At 38.8% G+C, this 19,230-nt stretch overlaps 1 protein-coding gene across 2 annotated transcripts in view; it reads left to right on the forward strand.

Annotated features, from left to right (window-relative positions):
* The window catches only part of RSU1 (Ras suppressor protein 1), a 218,929-nt gene that overhangs the window by 54,611 nt on the left and 145,088 nt on the right, over positions 1-19,230 (forward strand). For both annotated transcript variants that reach the window (XM_019532549.1, XM_019532542.1), the window contains exon 8: positions 14,248-14,380. In XM_019532549.1, the coding sequence (XP_019388094.1) occupies positions 14,248-14,380 (133 nt within the window). The remainder of the gene's footprint in view (positions 1-14,247; positions 14,381-19,230) is intronic.

Consider the following 19,230-nt stretch of genomic DNA (forward strand, 5'->3'; position numbering starts at 1 on the left):
GCACCTGTATTTTAAGCAGGCACAGTTTTTTGCCCTTCCAACTAATATTTCCTGAAACCAAAATGAAAAACAGTTTGGGAACGTAATGGTGGAAATGTTCATATTATATGAATCTATTGCAACCAGTTTGTGTGTTGATTGGTGGCTATTTATGTATACATAGCACTCAGATATCTAAATATTTATTTTACATTTTAAATAGGAGAGCTAAGCTTTGTTACACAAAGGCTAAAGAAAATTGTTTGCGTGTTTGGAAGTACAGATTTTTGGGTCTTTTTTCCCTTTTTTGGTTCTGTTACTTGTTCCATGTCTCTCTCTCATTGTAGCAGACTCTACCATGCTGAAGGTTCTTTTTCCCTCACCACTGATAGCCAAAAGATACCCTTCTAACTCCTTAATTTTGGATGTGTGTGTTATGTTTCATGATGTTGATATATAATTTTCTATAGCTTTTTGTCAGAATTATGTTTAGTTTTGTTCAGCTAAAATAACATTTTAGAAACCTGTGCCGTTAATATGAATGCACTATTTTTATGGTTTCCTACTTTATAGTCCTGGAATTCTTCAGAGTGGAAAGTCAGTTCTGTAATGGGTAACCAGTTTTGGTGGCTAATTAAAGTGTTCTACACATACAGCTGGTTGCCTTAGAAGTATCACAGCAAATTCATATGAAAAACTGTTTGTGTATACAAGGGTCATGCTTGGAACAAAGATCTTGAAACGCATTCTAGAGTGACCTGACAAATGCAGAACATGTTGCTGATGCATTTCGTTGCAATCAAATTTGACTTGGGTTTGTTTGTATCATGATGATACTGAAACTGTATAGCATGAAAGGGACTTACACTATCGAAATGGTTTTGCATCAGAGTATATTAGCTGTGCAGCAAGATTTCTCATGACATTCCTTACGAGACAGCCTTCTACTATAATGCACATATTAATTTTCTTATATTTCTTTTTTATAGTTTCACCCATGAATCCTTACTTATGATATAATAGCCCATTTCTCTTGCATTTTGTGCCCTGTATAATATGAGAAGTATATCAACTTTTTTTTAGCTTTTACTTCTGAAGAGACTTGTATCTCATTCTGACTGTGTAACTTGTTTCCTGTAATTATGTTTATTACAAGAAAAAGAGTTGTGTTTACTAGTACTTTGGTCCCTTGTGAGAAAACTAAGTTATGAGGTGCGTAGGGGCTCATGTCACAGTGGTGGCTCAAGTATACATATTAGAATAAAACCAGTTCATTTGGAGTGGGATTAGGTCATTTCATGTATAGGAGAAAGCACTGAAGTGCATCTGAAGATGAAAGTGGAAAATGGGCAGAAAAGGGCATCCAGGTAAAAAGTTGATTTGGAAGTAGGAGAGGATTTAACAAACATAACTAAATGTTAATCATTACTAATGGCACAGGTCAAAGCATGTCAGTTAGTAAAGATTAGAACCAGCCTGTGTTGTGTTTAGTCGAGAGAACCTGTCAGTAAATGAAGGAAGAAAACAAATATTGCTGTCCAAGAGAAAAAAGAAGGAACTTTGTACAACATATTTGTTCTTGATTAGGATGCTTGTCTGTATAAACAGTACATGTGAATGATGAATACAGGAAGTGATTGAGAAGGGGGGTGGAAGTCACAGCTGGTTTTTATCATTTGTCTCTCAAAGCTTGGGTCATGAGGAATGGTGGTGGGCAGTCATATATAAACTTTAAAGAGGTGCTGGCATTTTTTTCAAGCATTTAAAAGGTTATGTGCTGCAATGCACGACAAATAAATCATGATTCACTGCAACAACAGAGTTGCAGTCAGTTATATAAATGGCCTAGGAAGCACTAAATCTGTCACTTTGTGTATTCTGACCATTTAACAATTGGAATAGTGTTGAAAAGAAAGCTGAATAGAAACGAGGCAAAGCAAAGAGGCTGATGCAGTTAGTAAGATCAGCAGTTGGTGATTCTGAAGCTCACTGTTTGGTCATCACAGTAGACCCTGGAGAAGACTACCTGAGTTGAGTCAAGGAGCAGGAAGCATCAAGACTGTAGGGGAAACATGGAATCATTTACATACTTGAAGTCAGATGTGACTGAATAACATTAATATGTGGATTGAACGGCTCTGCAACTTTGCAGAGAAGGTAACGAGCCTATTTTTGGTTCACTTGTATCAAATGTAGTAAGTAGCATTATCAAGAAAAGAAAAACCATGTGCTATTGATGTCTTCTGTCAGCAAGAAGTACGACAGATGGTTTGCTTAGGATTCATTCCATGATCATGGGAGAAACAATGGCTTTGTTTGAGTGCTGTTAATTCTATCATAACTTTTTTCAGAGCTGGAGATAGAAACAGATGGCTTTTAAAAAATACTAGTGACAATTGTTTTAGCCAAACATTTTTTTTTCACATTAATGAAAATACTGAGCTTGTAACTATGAACTTTAGTAGTTCATATTTGAAATATTGAATATCTCTTTCCAAATTAAAGTCTTTTCAAGAGTTCCATAAAGCTTGCCAGCCTCCTTTCATGTAAGCTAAATGTATATTTTATGATGGTTTCTCTGGCTTTCTTAGAGCAAAGGAAAACCAGATAATCCTCAAAATAATTCTGCTATCATTTTTTTATTTTTTTTGTATAAAGCTAGATTATTTTTGGTGAATGAAAAATTGACTTTACGTTCTGTCATATATGTACTCATTTGGCACATTTGCTTCTAACCCTCACAAATCACAACTACACATAGGGAAATTCTTTTAGATTTTGTAATATGAGCAATATGAGGCCTGATTAGGAGGTGGATAGTAAACCTCTGTGGGAATGAACTAGCATGGGGGATATAAAGTATCTCTTTTAATCTTTACTTCAGACTCCTAGGCTAAGATGGTAAATAAGCAAAAAGAAAAAATCTTTTAAAATGTGATGTGTCATTGAAATAGTGAAACTAAATCCAAGCAAACAAGAAAACTCTTGACCAGCTGTGCAGATCAAGTTAAATTTTGCCATTTTTCTGCTTAGAAAAGGAAACATAAGCATACTGTCCACTATGGCAAGTGTCACTGCACCCTCTCCATCAGCAATACCACCAACGTGCAAGCAGAGTCCTATGATACTAATGGGAAATATGTTTATATTGGGACAATTTGGGTACTAGCTTCCACGGCAGTACTTTGGGGAGAGTCATTTGGTTATTTAAAAGGCACTTAGTAAAGTTCCCTCTGTTTGGAGCTGAAGTAGAGGTAGGGGTACAGTATGAGAAGTGTGTTTGGTGAATTTCATTCTGATGTACCAATTATACGGATAAATAGAGAACTTGTCTTCCAGGACTGCCAACCTGGCATTTATTAGTTGAATAATATAACAGAAAAATGTACTCAAGTGTAGACCAGAAATAGCATGTTTACCTTCAGATAACACTTCTAGACATGTCTGACTAACATATTGGTGTAACTTAATAAGAAATGCTGGCATATTTCTTACCTCTAGGTTAGCTTAATATTTCTTACCTCAAGGTTGGTTTAATGTAAAATCGACTTTTTACATTGCTCAACAACATCTTCAAACCTAGTTTCTGTAAACTAACCTTGAAAATAAAATAAAATTAACATTCACATAGATAAAGAATAAAATTAGTAGTTGCCTGGATAAATGATATTCTGGGGAAGAGTTGTGAGTTTTGTAAAGGGAAATTACTGTCTCACTTATCTGCTGGTGTTCTTTGTGGGTTTTAAAAAGCGTGTGGGCAGGGGGATCTAGTTGATATATCATATTTGGACTTTAAAGAAACTTTTGAGAAAGTTACATACCAACGGCATGGGAAAAGTTGTCATGGGATTAGAGGGAAGGCCCTTCTGTGGATCAAAAACTGGTTAAAAGACAGAAACAAGGAGTAAAGGTAAATGGTCACTTTTCATGATGGAAGAAAGTCAATAGTGGGTGCCTGTCTACATGTGTGCCTGGGACAGCACCAATTTGAGCTGGGGCAGTATAGGCCTCTGGTGGGCTGGGCTGACCAAGTGCTATTTATGCCGTCAGGGTCCACACATGTGTTTTAGCACGGTAAATACTCCGCCATGAGATAATACTGTCAGGGACGATACTGTCTTATGGCAAAGTTAATTAGTTTACTGAGCCCTAGTACCAGCACAGGTGTAGACTCTGACACTTTTCTGTGGAGCTAACTAATCTACACTGCGGTGTAGTGCATGCATAGTTACATCCCCTGTAATGAACAGGAGATAGGTTTAAAACAAACAAGAGGAAATTCTCTGTCTAAACACAGTTTATAGCTAACTTGTGGAACTTTTTGCTACAGGAGATTGTAGAGGCTGATAGTATAACCAGGTTCAAGCAGGGATTCAATAAGTTCATGATGTGCAAGTCTATTGGGAGCTATTAAATAGCATGTATCCGGTGACATCACTAAACCAATAATAATGCTAGGAAAAGTATGACAGAGCATTATTCTAGACATGCCCTGTCCATATACTCTCCCACTAAAGCATCTACTATTTGTTGCTGTCAGGCACAGGAAACTGAGCCAGTAGACTATTTGTGTAACTAGCATGGCACATCTTACATTCTTCTGAGTAATATGAAAGATTTGAAATGGGGCAGAGCAAGAAGTGGGGACAAAATAAAACTACAGTACACCCTGAAAGTATTTCCTATAGCTGTTGGTTTACATTTATGCAACTTGCATTCATTTTCATACGGTATTGTGGCTTTTGTTAAGCTTTCTAAGACATGGACTTGCTGTTTTCTGGGTTTGTTTTTAACATGCAACTTCTTCTGTTGCTTCTCACATACTTACAATATGTTGATAGATTTTACCCAGACTGACTACACCCTGATTTTTGTATGAGCCTTATCAGCTTAACCACATTTGTTAGATACTATTTTACCTGTTTTGCCAGAATTAACATTCAAGATTATTATAATTGGAGGTAATTAGAGAGATTTTTATCTGTCATTAAATCTTGTTTACTCTGCGTTTCATGGCCCTTTATAGGCAGTTTTGCTGTTTGTTCTGTGTGTTCAGATAGGTACCTATATTTATGCGGATGTTTAAAAAAACACTGGGGAAGTATAATATCTGAAAATTAATCAGATTTCAATTTGATGGTGTCCTGTCAAAACAAAAACACCTTTGGTAGTTGAAAGTGGTTTTGGAATTTGGTTAGATGTGAAAGTTTAAAGGGTAAACTGGGATTGTGTAACCCCATAATGTTGGCTATTAGATAGAAAGCTGCTTTGACATTGCATTAGTTTTCTTTTTTTCCAAAACCATGGGTCACTGACATCATCCCCATTGGATTCTCAGCTGATTGAAAATGAAAGCGTTTTGCAGGGGCAAAGAGCTTACTTCTTGGGATCCTAGTAAGCCATCCCTATTTAAGCCATCCCAAACATAGAAATGTTTGTCTAACCTATTCTTATCTCAAAATGTCCAAACTGTGCAAATTGTATTGTTGAAATCCACACTAAAATGTTTACTAAACAAAAAACTTGATCTATTAGTAAATTTGAACCTTCAAAAAGATTATATATTGCAGTAATTTGGTTTAGGTCTATATTCAGTGAAAGATCTGTTTCACTTTCCCCATAGTTGCCAAATAGCTTAATTTAACCTAGTCTTCGATTTTAAATAACTTTCTTTTAAAAGTTTAAAAAATACTTTCAGAAAAAGGGAAAAATACTTTCAAAAGGATGTCTTGGACTCTTGTCAATATGCTGTTTCTTCTCCAATTTTCCATATCTACCCACACAGTTCTATCAGTATGGTTGCCTTGGTACCTGCTCCTGAAAGATGTGAGGTAGAGTTTGACTGCTGAAATAGCATGATTTTTCATGAAGAAGTACAAGTCATTAGCACAATGGTGTTTGTTTAGCAGTACCTTGTGTACTGTATTGAAGACATTCTTGTTTTGTGGCTCCTATCACTGAAACTTAATTTTGTTTGTAGATTATTTTAGTCATCCCTCTAGGCTAGGGACAGACAATCAAAAAACCTGAGCGTGACTTGATTCAATCTTTGCAGATTAGTCTAACCTGATTAGGCTAAACCAGTTTGTAACTGTGTAGACATCTACTCTGGATGGAAAAAATTCAGGCACATGCCTTCAGTGGCTCAGGCTAGAAGCTGGGGGGGGGATGCTAGAGCAGCCCTCCCTTACCTTCCACAGGGAAGCTGAGCTAAGGAGGGTGTGGCCAGGCCCAGCCAGAATGCTCTTATTATCCACACCCCCAAGCATCCCAGCAGGGAATGTTTATCACCCCTAACTCAGTGTTGATCAACCCATTAAGAAACAAAGCCTCTCTTCATTAGTTCAAGCTTTTAAACAGCTTTTCCAAGGAAGGACATTAAGCTACTGTTGATTAGCTCCAAAAAACCTGTCTGCCCTTGTCTTCTCCCACAGCATGGACTGTAGCCAGCATGTGGTCTGCTAGCTAATGCTTGGGTGTTTACATAAGGCAGTGTGGCAGAAACAAGGGTGGGGGAATAATCCCTGCTTAGCAGGGAGAAGCCAGGCAGATGCTCTGTGCCTGCAAGTTTCTGCCAGAGCTCTGGCCAGGGAGTAGAGGGGAGGGGCCAGCCCTGCTGTGGAGCAGAGAGGCCCAGCCTGCCTTGAGAGCATGCCGAGATGCTGGGGGAGTCTGGCAAGGGGTCTGGGACAGACATTGTATAAACTGGTTTGAGCCAAAGCAGTTAAGTCTGATACTACATTCAACCAGATTTATCTCAAACCAGTTTCAGCCATTTTCACACTGGTTTATGTGCACTGAACATGGGTTAAACTAGTTTCTGATCACTTAAACCAGTTTATATGCAATGACTGTTCCTTGCCCTAATGGGAGATTTGTTTCATAAAACTGGTAGTAGAGATTATTACGAATCCACCCATTATTTGAGTTCTAGCTAGTAAATTTGAATTGTCCAGTGTCTTGAAGAATAAATCCCCGAGTTTTGTCTAGCTGTCTACATTCCATTTTCCTACTGTGCTTAATACCTGAAATCTTGTATGTGGAAGAAATCAGCTCTATGCATTCTGCTTTTTTTCCTAACTCTCATCTTCAGCCTTGACACATTTGTAAGTAAAGTCCCCTGGTGTCAAACTTCTCATTATGCTTTAGTGTAATGACTCTAGTTGACCTTTACTATGATTTTGGAATTTTGTATAAATATCTCAAAATGTGGATTTGAAACAAAGTGAATGTGGACTTATAGAAAGGTTCAGGAGAGATGGTGCTGAAGAATGAAGTCTTTTACGCACACAATCGAAACAACACTAATAGAAGCATTGCCCATTTGCTTTGTGTCACCTAACCTTGACTTGAAGCATGCAAAGCCTTGAAGCGGCCAATTCCCATGCCTGTTTCTTCCTTGGTCTGTTAGCTGCCAGTCCCTACAAGCAAAATAGCTGTAGTAAGATCAGGTTGAATAATTAGATAGATTAGACCTAGAGGACCCAATCTTACTTATGTCATCAGAAAGATTGAGAGGTGTTTTGAAGGCAGTGAGTAGATAAGAAAAAAATAGTAGGAGAAAGGCAGAACAAGAAGCACTGATTGGATGTTAAATCCAATAAATTCAAGTAAGAAATAAAGCTAAAAATTATAACAGTGACAATCTAGGACAGTGATGAATTCTCTCTCTTGACTGCCCAATTTGCTGGAAGATATGCTTTAGTCATGTACACTCTAGTTACTAAACATATTAGGTAATTGGGTGAAGTTTTGTGACATATAAGAGATGGTCAAACATAGTTGATCTGTTATTTGTCCCTTCTCCTCTTCAAACCTATCGGTTAACTGAAACATTTCTCTCAGTTAAACTTGGAATAATTGAAATGCCTGTAGAAGTTCATAATCTTGGTGCTAGTATTCCTCAGTTGGAAGGAACTGGAAAAAGTAAGATAACTTCAGGCATTAAAATCAGAAGCTTGGGTTAGTCATTCAGACTTCCCTTTCCAGAGGTGTCCTCTGATTTTGCCCAGTGAGCTAGGACTGGAAGAACCTTTCTGCCACTGTCAACATCTCTTCTGAATATACTGCCATGTGGGCAACAGAATGGGCAAAGAAATGTGCAGCTCCGTTTCTTTACTTTTCCCGGCAACTAATAGCTTGAAGTGTTTTGTTGGTTTTCCTTTCATTCCCTTTCGTAAGATTTTTTTTCTTCTTCCCCACCATTTAATTTTTGGAGAAGTGAACTATTTCCCATTAATGTGCTTGTTGTGTGTTCTCCATTAACCCTATTTTGGCGAACATCAAGCCAAATGTTCTACCAGAAGCAGGAAAAATCCACACAATAGGTGAATCCAAATGATGCTTACAGCTACTTCAATAAAAGGTTTTTGCAGCAAAATGACAGAAATATAACAATAAAATGTAATATCATCCTGGATCTTTTGGAGGCGCTTCAATCTAGCTTCAATTTTTATAACTGGTGTTTTTTTAATAATTTGAATCTCATTAACAAGCAATGTATATTTTAGACATATGTTATGAAGTTATAGTTTTGTTTATCAGATTGAATTTTATGATTATTTTATCTGATGCCAAAAAAGATTTGAGTCACACTTAGCTTATGTACCAGAATTCGTTCCTCTGTGCTGTCTTATCAGTTCTTTTCTATCCCTTTTCTGTTACTAAAACTGTAGAAGAGGCTTCAAACAGAAATGCTGTCATTCCTTGTAGAGAGTCATGAGTTGCAAGTGTTCAGATTTATATAAAAATTGGTAGTTTTTGTTAAAACAGACATATAAATCATAGTTACATTCCATATAACAAATGAAAACATAATATTTATATTATTCACAATTAATTCTTAGTACCTATGTTATGACCTTCTATTCATGACAGTTTTTCCACCCCCACACTTATGCCAATCCATCTCTATGGAGAACAAAGCACATGGCACCAAAGTAATAAAAATTGTAAGCCCTAGGGTGTAAAACAAAGCTAAAACAAACCAAATCAGACACATTTTTACATATAACTTAAGTTTAGGTTTTTTGTAGTAGATTGATCCCTTACTTAGCCTTTAATAAAATTGGATTCAAGGGTATTTATAGCTAAATAAAAAAATAAAGTTAATTTCTTACTTCACATTTGTGTGTGTGTGTGTGTGTGTGTGAGTCAGAGCTATAAAGGCAAGGAACATTTAAGTTACAAACTTAATGCCATCTATAAGAAAAATTGGTATGATCACACCAAAGGACTGTGTTTGAGGTCAGTGGTGAAATATACTGCTTGGGAAGTAGTGAGGGGAGGCAGTAAAAGGGAGACAGCTATAGGGATTATGGTATAGGGCCAAATATTGCCTCCTGTGTAATTCCATTGATTTTACTGATGCTACAGTGAGGATGAATTTAGCCCATTATGAAGAAGTGTTCAGCTGGTATTTCACAGGCAGGATAATGTTTCAAATGCTGAATGCCAACTCTCACTTTTAAAATGTCACAATTGTTTAATTACTTCATTACATCTTTTTTTAAGCAGTATAAATGCTCCTTGGTGCTCTTGAAGTGAGAAGTGCTGTTTTTTCGTTCTCCCTTTTAATCTGTATTTAAACTAGTGCCTGAGACTCCCAGTCATGGCCTAATGTATCACTGAGCTAGAGCCTATAGATCCTATGCAAATGCCTAATGAGAAGATAGTCTTGAGAAGCTTACAGTCTAAAATGAGATATCTGGTGACCAGAAGACAAAGAGCACAGGAAACAACACAGTACTGGTCAGACTGATAGGTAGCTCAACACCGTCTGCCTGGTATTTGCTGGAAGTTAGTTGTATTTAACTATAGAGCAAACTGTTGCTTGGTTGTTTTTTGTAGGCTATGTCTGGCTTCTGGAGACATTGAGCAGTTTATACAGTACAGTTTTGTGCCACCAGCATTACAGGAAGATAAGGAGAAATACATAATGCCATTTTGAGGAGCAGTTAAACCTAAGGATGTGAGCAGGGACAAATAATGACTGATGACCAATGATAGCTGTGAACCAAACTTGCCTAAATGAAAGTGGAAGAAGGAATATTTGGTTTTCTTTGTAAATAGTTCAGCTTTGCTGGAGCTCCATCTTCTGTACTTTCAGGTGGCACCTACTAAGTCATAGGCTTGTGTTATTAGTATTGTTTGATAATACTGTGGAAGCACAAAAATAAATTACTTTTGAGTTGTTTAAGCAGATGTTCACATTCACTGTGTAGGTCAAATTTGAACAGTTCATCCTTTGGTATCGTAAGTGCTGGAGACATTTGATGGTTGCAAATATTTATGGCAGGCAACAAAACCACAAATTTTATTAGAACCACATTTTTTAATTTTAGACAGACACATTCTAAAAGTGAGCCACTTAATCTGATTTCTTCCCTTCTCTCTCTGGTTTAGTTAGCCTTGTATCTTCAGTGTCTGTCCTTTCTTAATCCTGGTGGATTTAAGTTGCATATGAATGCAACCCTTGTGCCAAGGCATCCCATAATTAAGGTAATTAATGCCTTTTAAGGGAGAAATCATAGGATAGGTGACATTTTTCCTTTCTCACAAACTGAGTTCAAATAGCTTGAAATATTCCTGTTGGGGGGACTCATGATTTTACCATGTTGATGAAGTATCTGAGCAGCACCGTAAGCCTTTGATTCTTAACATGATTAGAGCTACTTCTTGATTTTCACCATTGCTTGTCAGACTGGAATCAGGGATCTGATTTTTCTGTCTCAGATCTTGAATAGTCTTTTGCTCCTGTGTAAAATGCTGCTGTTTTGATCTCATCGGGTAGCTTTTTTACATCAACTTTGAATCATTTTATCCCAGTGTAAATAGCTACTCAAGGTACAAAGTTATGGAGATTGGTTTTGGGGTTTTTTTGTTTTTTGCTGGAAGTGAATCAGGACTTCAGAACCTGATATTTAGGGGTAATATTTTTAATTTTAAATTATATTTATAAATTTACATTCAAATTAGAGCAGCTCAGTGCTAAGAAAAATCCTCTTTAAAAGTATGGTAGTGGCAGCGAAAGGTCTACTAGTGGGACTACTTTACAGGAGAGCAAAACTTAGCTGTATTCTCTTTCCTCCAGCTGCCCATCTATGGAAGCACTGTTTTAAGGAGCATAGCTTCTGATACTTCACTTGGTGTAAAAGTGAGGCAACGGGCCCAAGCCTCTAACAGTCATTGACAGTCTGCTAGAATAACCAAATTTTGTTTGTGATAAAGTAAACAAGTACTATTTAAATGGACTGATGTACATGGGTAGAACAAAACAAAAATAATCGATGCAATCTTCAACACTTATATTTTGTTTCAGTCTGCAGCACTGGATTTTTCCCAAAGGCAATTTTGTGTTTTCACTTACTAAAAATATCCAAATAATTTGATGTGATCTATTTAGCAGAATATATGTATTTCTTAAAGGCTTTGGGATAGTATTCTACTTATAAAATTTAAATTACACATACAGGGGCACATCTGCCCTGACCATTTTCCCACCCAGAGCCCCAGTACTAGAGAGAGTGGCATAAGAGCTTTTGCAAGCACTGCCCCATACTAGGATTATATTTGGAATGTTGCTTTTCAGCCCTACTTGGTTCAGTTTATTGCACTGAAAAAGTAAGCACCCGCAAATATTTTATCTGCGAACATATAAGAACATGGACATTGTTGCAGTTATACATGTGCACGTCTTATGTAAGTTATGTGGGTATCACTTTGGCAATGCTACCATGAGTCCAGTGGTAAAGCTTGTTGGAGTCTTCTCCTGCCAGCTTGTACAATCTTTCTGGTGAAAGTGTTCTGTTTATGGGCATTGCTGCTTCATCCATTACTTCAAAAAGAGGGCAGGGATTAGGATAGACATAGACTCAGTATTCCTAAACATTATAACTAGATATGACATTTTTGTGAAGCTGGTGGCAGGGGAAAACTTATGTGGTGTATTTCAAATGCACACACCAACAGTTCGTTGTGTTTAAGGGATCCTCTCTTTGCTGTAATATGCTTTCACTTCAACAGCATGGCATGTCTTTAAATTGATTAAATTTAAATAAAGTGTATGATATTTAGAATCTGCAGCAGGAACTTTACATTGAGGAGGTGAGAGAAAGTTAAGGCAGCATTCCCCAGTTTATTTGGTATGGGCTGTAAATTATTGAACCAACTCAAGATTGGACTCCTCAGCTAAGAACCTTCCTGCTGAGATTTTGGAAATATGTAACTCATTTCCATAAGCAAAATTGAATTTGCTCTGTAACGTGGCTAAATTTGCCTCACTGAATTTAACCATCTATATTAGGTGTACACAGATTGATCATTTTTATATGTCTACAACACTTACAGAATTATAATGGTTAGTGAATGCTTACTGTGTTTGATGGCTTTGGAGAGAAATGCATATGGTTCTTTTGCAGGTAATAAAATGAAAAATCCAATTTGCAATTGCAGAATAAGCTTCTGAGTGATATATGATCTTCATAGCAGCATCGGTCAGAGGGTTACTGCTAATCACAGTGCTGGCTTGCTTCCCTAGTGGCTTGTGCCTTAAAACTGAATAGAGAACAGTGCAAGTCTGTGTCTTGAGCCAGCTAGCAAAGATTTAGATGCACCAGTTCCTAGCTTATTAGGTCCTCTTTGTCACAGTGCTTAATCCTGCTGCCTGATCCTTGTTAGAACAGCAGTGCTGCTGAGTCCTCTAATAAAGGAGATGGGTGTGAGACTCCTAACTAGAAGCACTGAAGCGTAAGGCAGTTAGGGCAATTGCCGCCTGACTGACAGAGGGGTGAAATGCTTCCTGCATGTTATTACTTAAAAAGAACAGACTTCAGACAGCTGACAGATGAGCTTTGCTGAGGTAATGGTAACTTGTTGATAGGCCTATATGAGACAAGTGTCATCTTTTCACACAGTATAATGGTCTAGCTTTACCCTAATTATGTTAACCCTTTTTCATAGAAAGAGCAGCATTAAGGATTAAATATAATACAGAGCATGGTGAAATACAGCCGAGACCACCAGCAGACAGCAGTTGGTTGAAGCTATTGCAGTCATATATGCATGTTAACTCTATATATACAAATGCTATTGGTTTGAAAAATAAGCACATCATTTATTCTGTATGGAAATAACAGTTTGGTTCAGCAGGCGTGCTACACTCGATGCTATAATTATAAGCTAGTTTGGTTAGATGAAAAATGCTATATTTTTTCCATTATGAGCTACAACAGTTTTTAAATTGTCATCACTTTTGTTATAGCCCTCAGTCACAAAATGCACAATAATAAATTAAAAATAGTGACCATGTTTTATTTTGTATTAAAAATCATTTAATGTATCGAATATATATATAGTAATGTCACTGATTTAATAAAATTAGAATTTAGTATGGTGTCCCCAGGTCATGGGGAAATTCAGCCTTCAGTTGAACATAAATTTTTCTGGTTGGAAAATGTAACAGTTGCCGAAGTTTCTAGTAAGTCTCAAGTCCTTGTTTTCAAATGAGCATATATACTGGCAGCTTGTAATTAAAAATGTTTGCCCTTGGACTGAGAAGTACAGCCCAACAGTGAGCTGTAGGATTTCAGAAAAAACAGTACTAATGTTTGGTATTGAAAAGGCTAATAACCAACTGAGGTTTGTTCACTGGACTTGCACTCTGGGCATTGATGCTGGAGATGGATTGCACCATGGGATATTGGCTATGGAACAGCTCATGTCCCTGTTCATTCTTGCTAGCCACTGTAATGGAAAAATACTAGTGAGCTGTCCTTAAAAAATTGGAAGCATTTATGTTATTCTTTATGGCATAATATTATTATAATATTATACCCCAGCATAGTTAGCATGCTCTGAAAAGATAGGCACTGGCATAAGAGTCAGGAAATCTTGAGTTTTAGTTCTTCATCTGCTCATTCTGTTAGTGCTGCATTGAATTTTACCTCCTATATAGAAGGCCTGACCAAGGCCTCTGCATTAAATCCAGATGAAAGCTTAATTTAATGAATAAATATGAAGTGCTTGGAGCCAAAGCAATACCGGCTGCAAATCGTGTGATACAAAGTAAGTGGGGGATTAGGGGAGGATTTGGTTCTACAACTTCTACGATGGAAACGAATGTGCCTTCCTTTTTCTCACATTAAGCCTGAAAATACTGAAATTTGCTTTGACTGTAGGTGTTTTGTTTCTGGAAGAAAGAACAACGTCATATACACAATGAGAAATTAATCTGTGATAAAAGATTTTCTTTTGTTTGCTCCCTTTCAGGTCATTTGGATTTGACTGGTCAAAAGCAAGTCTTCAAAGCAGAGAATAATCCCTGGGTCACCCCTATTGCTGACCAGTTCCAGCTGGGAGTGTCTCATGTTTTTGAATATATTCGTTCAGAAACCTATAAATAGTAAGTATTAAATATTACTGTATTATGCCAAACAATTTTTTTTTATGGAGCACTTGATGAAGTGCCCACAATTTGTATACAGCATATAGTAATGCAGAAGACATAAATGTCTTTATGGGTATTGGTTGTAGCCATGTTGGTCGAAGGCAGGGGTGGGCAAAATACGGCCTGTGGGCTGGATCTGGCCTGTGAGGCCATTCTATCTGGCCTGCGGAGCCCCTAAAAATATTTAGAAAATTAAAATATATCTGTCCTGTCAAAGATGACAGGAACCAAGGTCGATAGGACCCTGGAGAAGCCTCGGAGGGCTCCTGCAACAGCAGGGCCTGGCCAGCCCTGCCCTCCCAGCTGGAAGCCCCAGCAGGGGCTCTTGGCCTGGGACCATGTGACTGCCCTGGCACAGGAAGCTCAGGTAAGGGGTAGGGGGAAGGGCAGGGGAGGACCCCAGGGAAAAACTGAGCGTGGGGAAAAGTGGCCCCTCACCCACCCCATGGCCCACGCTCGCTGCTGCAGCCACTTGCAGCCCGCATGGGGCTGTCCTGAGCAGACATAGGCAGCCCCATGCAGGCTGTGAGCAGCTGCAGCCAGGTATGGGGCAAGGGAGGGGCTGCTTTTCCCCCCACGCTTAACACCAGCTTGTAACCCAACCCCACTGCCAGCCTGGGCCCTACACCAGCTCTGGGCTCACGCGTTGGGGCTGTGCTGTGGCGGCAGCAGCTGAGGCCCCCCTGCTTGCTGCACTGGGCAGTGTTTGCTGCTGCTGCCCAGCAGATGAGCTCCAGCAGCAGGGCCAGGTTACAAGCTGGTGCTGAGCACTGGAAAAGCAGGCACTTGTGCGTCCCGTGCCTGGCGCCCTATGCTGCAGCCATTCATAGCCCGCATGGGGCTGCTTGTGCCTGCTCAGGATAGCCCTGTATGGGCTGCAAGCAGCTGCAGCAGGGAGCGTGGGCCACGGGGCAGGTGAGGGGCCACCTGTCCCCCGTGCTCTGCACCAGCTCCTTTCTTCCTGGCGAGCAGGGGGTCAGGGCTGTATGCTGCCCCCTGCCTGTACCATGGGGCTGGGGGGGCACTGGGGAATGAGCGGCTGCAGGAGCAGGGCCTGCACTCATGTCCCAGGGCCAATGCCAGCAGAGCTCAAAGCAGGGCGGCAGGAGTACAGGGTCCCAGCTGGCAGGAGCTCTATGGAGCCGGTCCAGCTCTCCCCCCTCTCTGCTGGTACAACCCAGCGCAGTTCCACAGACCCCTGCCAGCCTGCATCCCGCTCTGGGCTCCACCAGTGCTGGCCCTGAGATATTGGTCCCAAGACATTGGGACATTGGTCCCAAGATGGTGACCAGGGGGCAGAGCACCTGTCAAGGGGCAGGGCTACCCATGCGGCCCTGGACAGCTTGCCACAACTTAGTGGCCCTCCTCCCGAAATAATTGCCCGCCTCTGGTCTAAGGACATAGGCAGACAAGGTTCTTTGGGTAAAAACAGTATCTTTTACTAGACCAATAAAATAGTTGGAAAAATTCATCTTTTCAAGCTTTTGAGTACAAACACCCTTCTTCAGGCTGAGAAAGCGTCTGCAGTTTTTCTGTACTCTTCCTGAATAGCATAGAAGCCAGAGGCCACTATGCAAGAATATCAGTCAATGAAAATGCAAATTAAGGCAATCAGTGGGTGAGAAACAGATGGGGGAATATAGACCTGGTGATAACCTTTCTACTATTTACCAACTGTCTCTTATCTGGGGTTTCAAATGTTGGAGAGGTTATAATGTGCCATAAATCCAATGTCTATATTTAGTCCAGTCAGAACTCTTGTGGTAGAGGAGATATGTTTTATTAGACCAACTAAAATGTTGCAAAAAAATTTCTGTTTGCAAGCTTTTGTGTTCACACACCCTTCCTCAGGCAAAGGAGAATGCAAAGATTTAACAGTTTCTCCCAGGTAGAAATGAAACTTCATATTGCACAGGAGAACTGGAGGATGGTATAAGTTCTCTGGGTGGGAAAATTCATTTGTATGCTAATTAGGCTCGAGTAAAAGTTGGAGAAGCTTATTTACATCAGAAGTGTCTGATGGCAAGCAGGATGTTGAATTTTGCTTCTTTCTTGTTAAGTTGTTTCATATTGCACGGTCCATATATTTATATTTATATATACATATATGTACAGATTTCCCTTGCTTTATATGAGTTCTGTATGTGCGAATTAACTGTTATGTGATGACCCTTTTATACCAAAATTTGTTATATGTGAGGTAAATTCTCTCATGCAAACAGTGTTGTGGATGCCTGCAGTCAGCTGCTTTGTGCAGTGCACTGTGGGAGTGACACACACCAAAATATAGTCTTTTGTGTGGAGCTGTGCCTCTTGCTCATCTGTGAAACATGTTTCCGTAATTGCCATCCCCATTATGATAGTGCCTTATGCTTGTGTGTACTGACTGCTGTTTGTGAGTACTAAAATTGTCTTGTAAAAGTAGTAGAAATGGGTCTGATGGTCAGTACAGTTGAGATCTTGGAACATATCCCTATTTGTTACATTGTAAAGTTGGTTCCCTTTCAAGTTATGTAGCGTTTTCCAGGAATGCATGTACAACATAAAGCAAGGGAAGTGTGTGTGTGTGTAGGAAAAAGCAGTTTTGTAAATTTGCTTTGACAATTGGAACTGAGAGATCAGAGAGAGAGTGGTTGTCTTGTGAGAAGTGTGCCCCCACAGGTCATTGAGTATTTTTGTCCTTGATAGATTTTCAATGTGCATTTATTCTGGTATGCAGCTTTTGTTTGGTTTCTCCAGTGTGTTTTCTATCAGGGCATTTAGCTCAATTAATGGGATGTGTTAGATTTCTGGAGGTGCAAGTATAAGATCCAAGAATGGTGATGGTTCTGTTGTGGGGTGTCTCTGTTGTGGGGGATGGCAGAGATATGTTGACAGGTTTTACATTCGTTGTCATGTCACGATCTGGATCCATTATGTGTGTTTTGAGCCATAGAACATTGGTTTCTGGTGATGAGTTTGGAGAGGTTAGTGATCATCGTGTTTAAAAAGAAAATGTTGGTGCTGGAGTATTCCAAACCATGGGCACAGCTATGGGCACCAGAATGGCCCTACAATATGCCAACCTTTTTATGAGTCACCTAGAAGAATAATTTCTCAAGGACTGCACCATCAAACCCATGCTATACTTAATATACATTGATGACATCATCATCTGGATGGAAAACCTACAATCTTTAATTAATTTCCATCAGAAATTCAATAATCATCACCCCTCCATCGACAGTCTCTTGAATACTCCAGCACTAATATTGTCTTTTTAGACACCATGATCACTATTCAGCACTATAAAATGCAAACCACCGTATACAAGAACCCATGGACCAACATACATATCTGCACAGAACCAGCAATCACCCTAAACACACCAAGAAAGCTGTAATATACAGCTTTAATTCAAGCTGTATATTACAGGGCTTGTATATTACTGTATATTACAAGCTCCGATACCACTGAATTTGCACTGAGAACACATGTAACAATTGAACGTAAATATCCATAAACATTTGCAACCCGTACTAGATGTAGACCCAGTTCTTAAAGAGATCTTTCCAGAACCACACAGCCTAGCCTTTAAACAAACACTGAACCTTCTCACAAGACAACCACTCTCTCCAGTCTCTCAGTTCCAGTTGTCGAAGCGAATCTAGAAAACACCTTTTGCGACAAACCTATGAACTTCACTTCATCAACCTACTGGACTAAATATAGACATTGGATTTATGGCACATTATAACCTCCCCGAAATCTGTTACCCCAGATAAGCTGTCTACTATTTACCAGCCACATCTCATCACCAGGCCTGAATTCCCTTTCCCCTCTGCCCCCAACCTGTTTCTCACACATTGACTGCCTCAATTTGCATTTTCACTGATATACTGGCCTCTGGCTTCTATGTTATTCTATCCCATCCATGAAGAGCACAGAACTGCAGATACTTCCTCAGCTTGAGGAAAGGTGTTTGTATTTGAAAGCTTGGAAAGAAAAATTTTTCCAACTATTTTAGTTGGTCTAATAAAAGATATCATATTTACCCAAAGAACCTTGTCTGCAAATGTCTTTATCACATTTAATTAATAAATAATCTGCTTTAATACACTGATATTAAAAGAAATGTTTCTTAAGTCACTCCATAAGATTCAAACTAGATGTAGCAATGGTTTTTAGCACCACTTCAGGATGTCTGCAGTAATTTTGATTTTCATGAATAGCATGCAAATCTGAGGGTTTCACTTTACATTGCCAAATTTATACTCAGGAATTTGATGTGTAAGAAGGTATGTTGTTTAACCATATTGGGAAAATGCATAGCCTTTGTGACATTGTTCCTACTTTTGGTGTTCAGTTTCTGACTTTTAGAATCCTTAGAACAGCACTACTTGACAAGTCTTGCTTGGAATAATACTTTTAAAACGTGTAGTTGAATTTTTACAGGTTTAAATAAGTATTTCCTGAGAAGAGCTTCTCTAGTGGTTATTATATGTTGATATTAATATTTTAAGGAATAAGTTTAAATGATAAACACTGCTTAAGCAAGAGTATCTTTATGGGTTGTTGCACTAAGAGATAGTGTTGAAGATTTGTACGTGTCTGTGCCTATGTTACCATACTGCTATTGTTTAAAAATAAAAAGGTAATTGCTTCAAGATTTATAACTCTGACAATTTTAGCAATAGCCTTTTTAGAAATAGTAAATAATGGAAACTGGAATAACAACCTGGGCATTAAAGTTTCACAGTTTCATGGAACTAGGGAAACTATATAATTCATATGTTTCATATTTTTCATAAAGGAAAGTACAAATA

Source organism: Crocodylus porosus, unplaced genomic scaffold, assembly GCF_001723895.1.
Source record: "Crocodylus porosus isolate Cpor-Errol unplaced genomic scaffold, CroPor_comp1, whole genome shotgun sequence".
Lineage (NCBI taxonomy): Eukaryota > Metazoa > Chordata > Crocodylia > Crocodylidae > Crocodylus > Crocodylus porosus.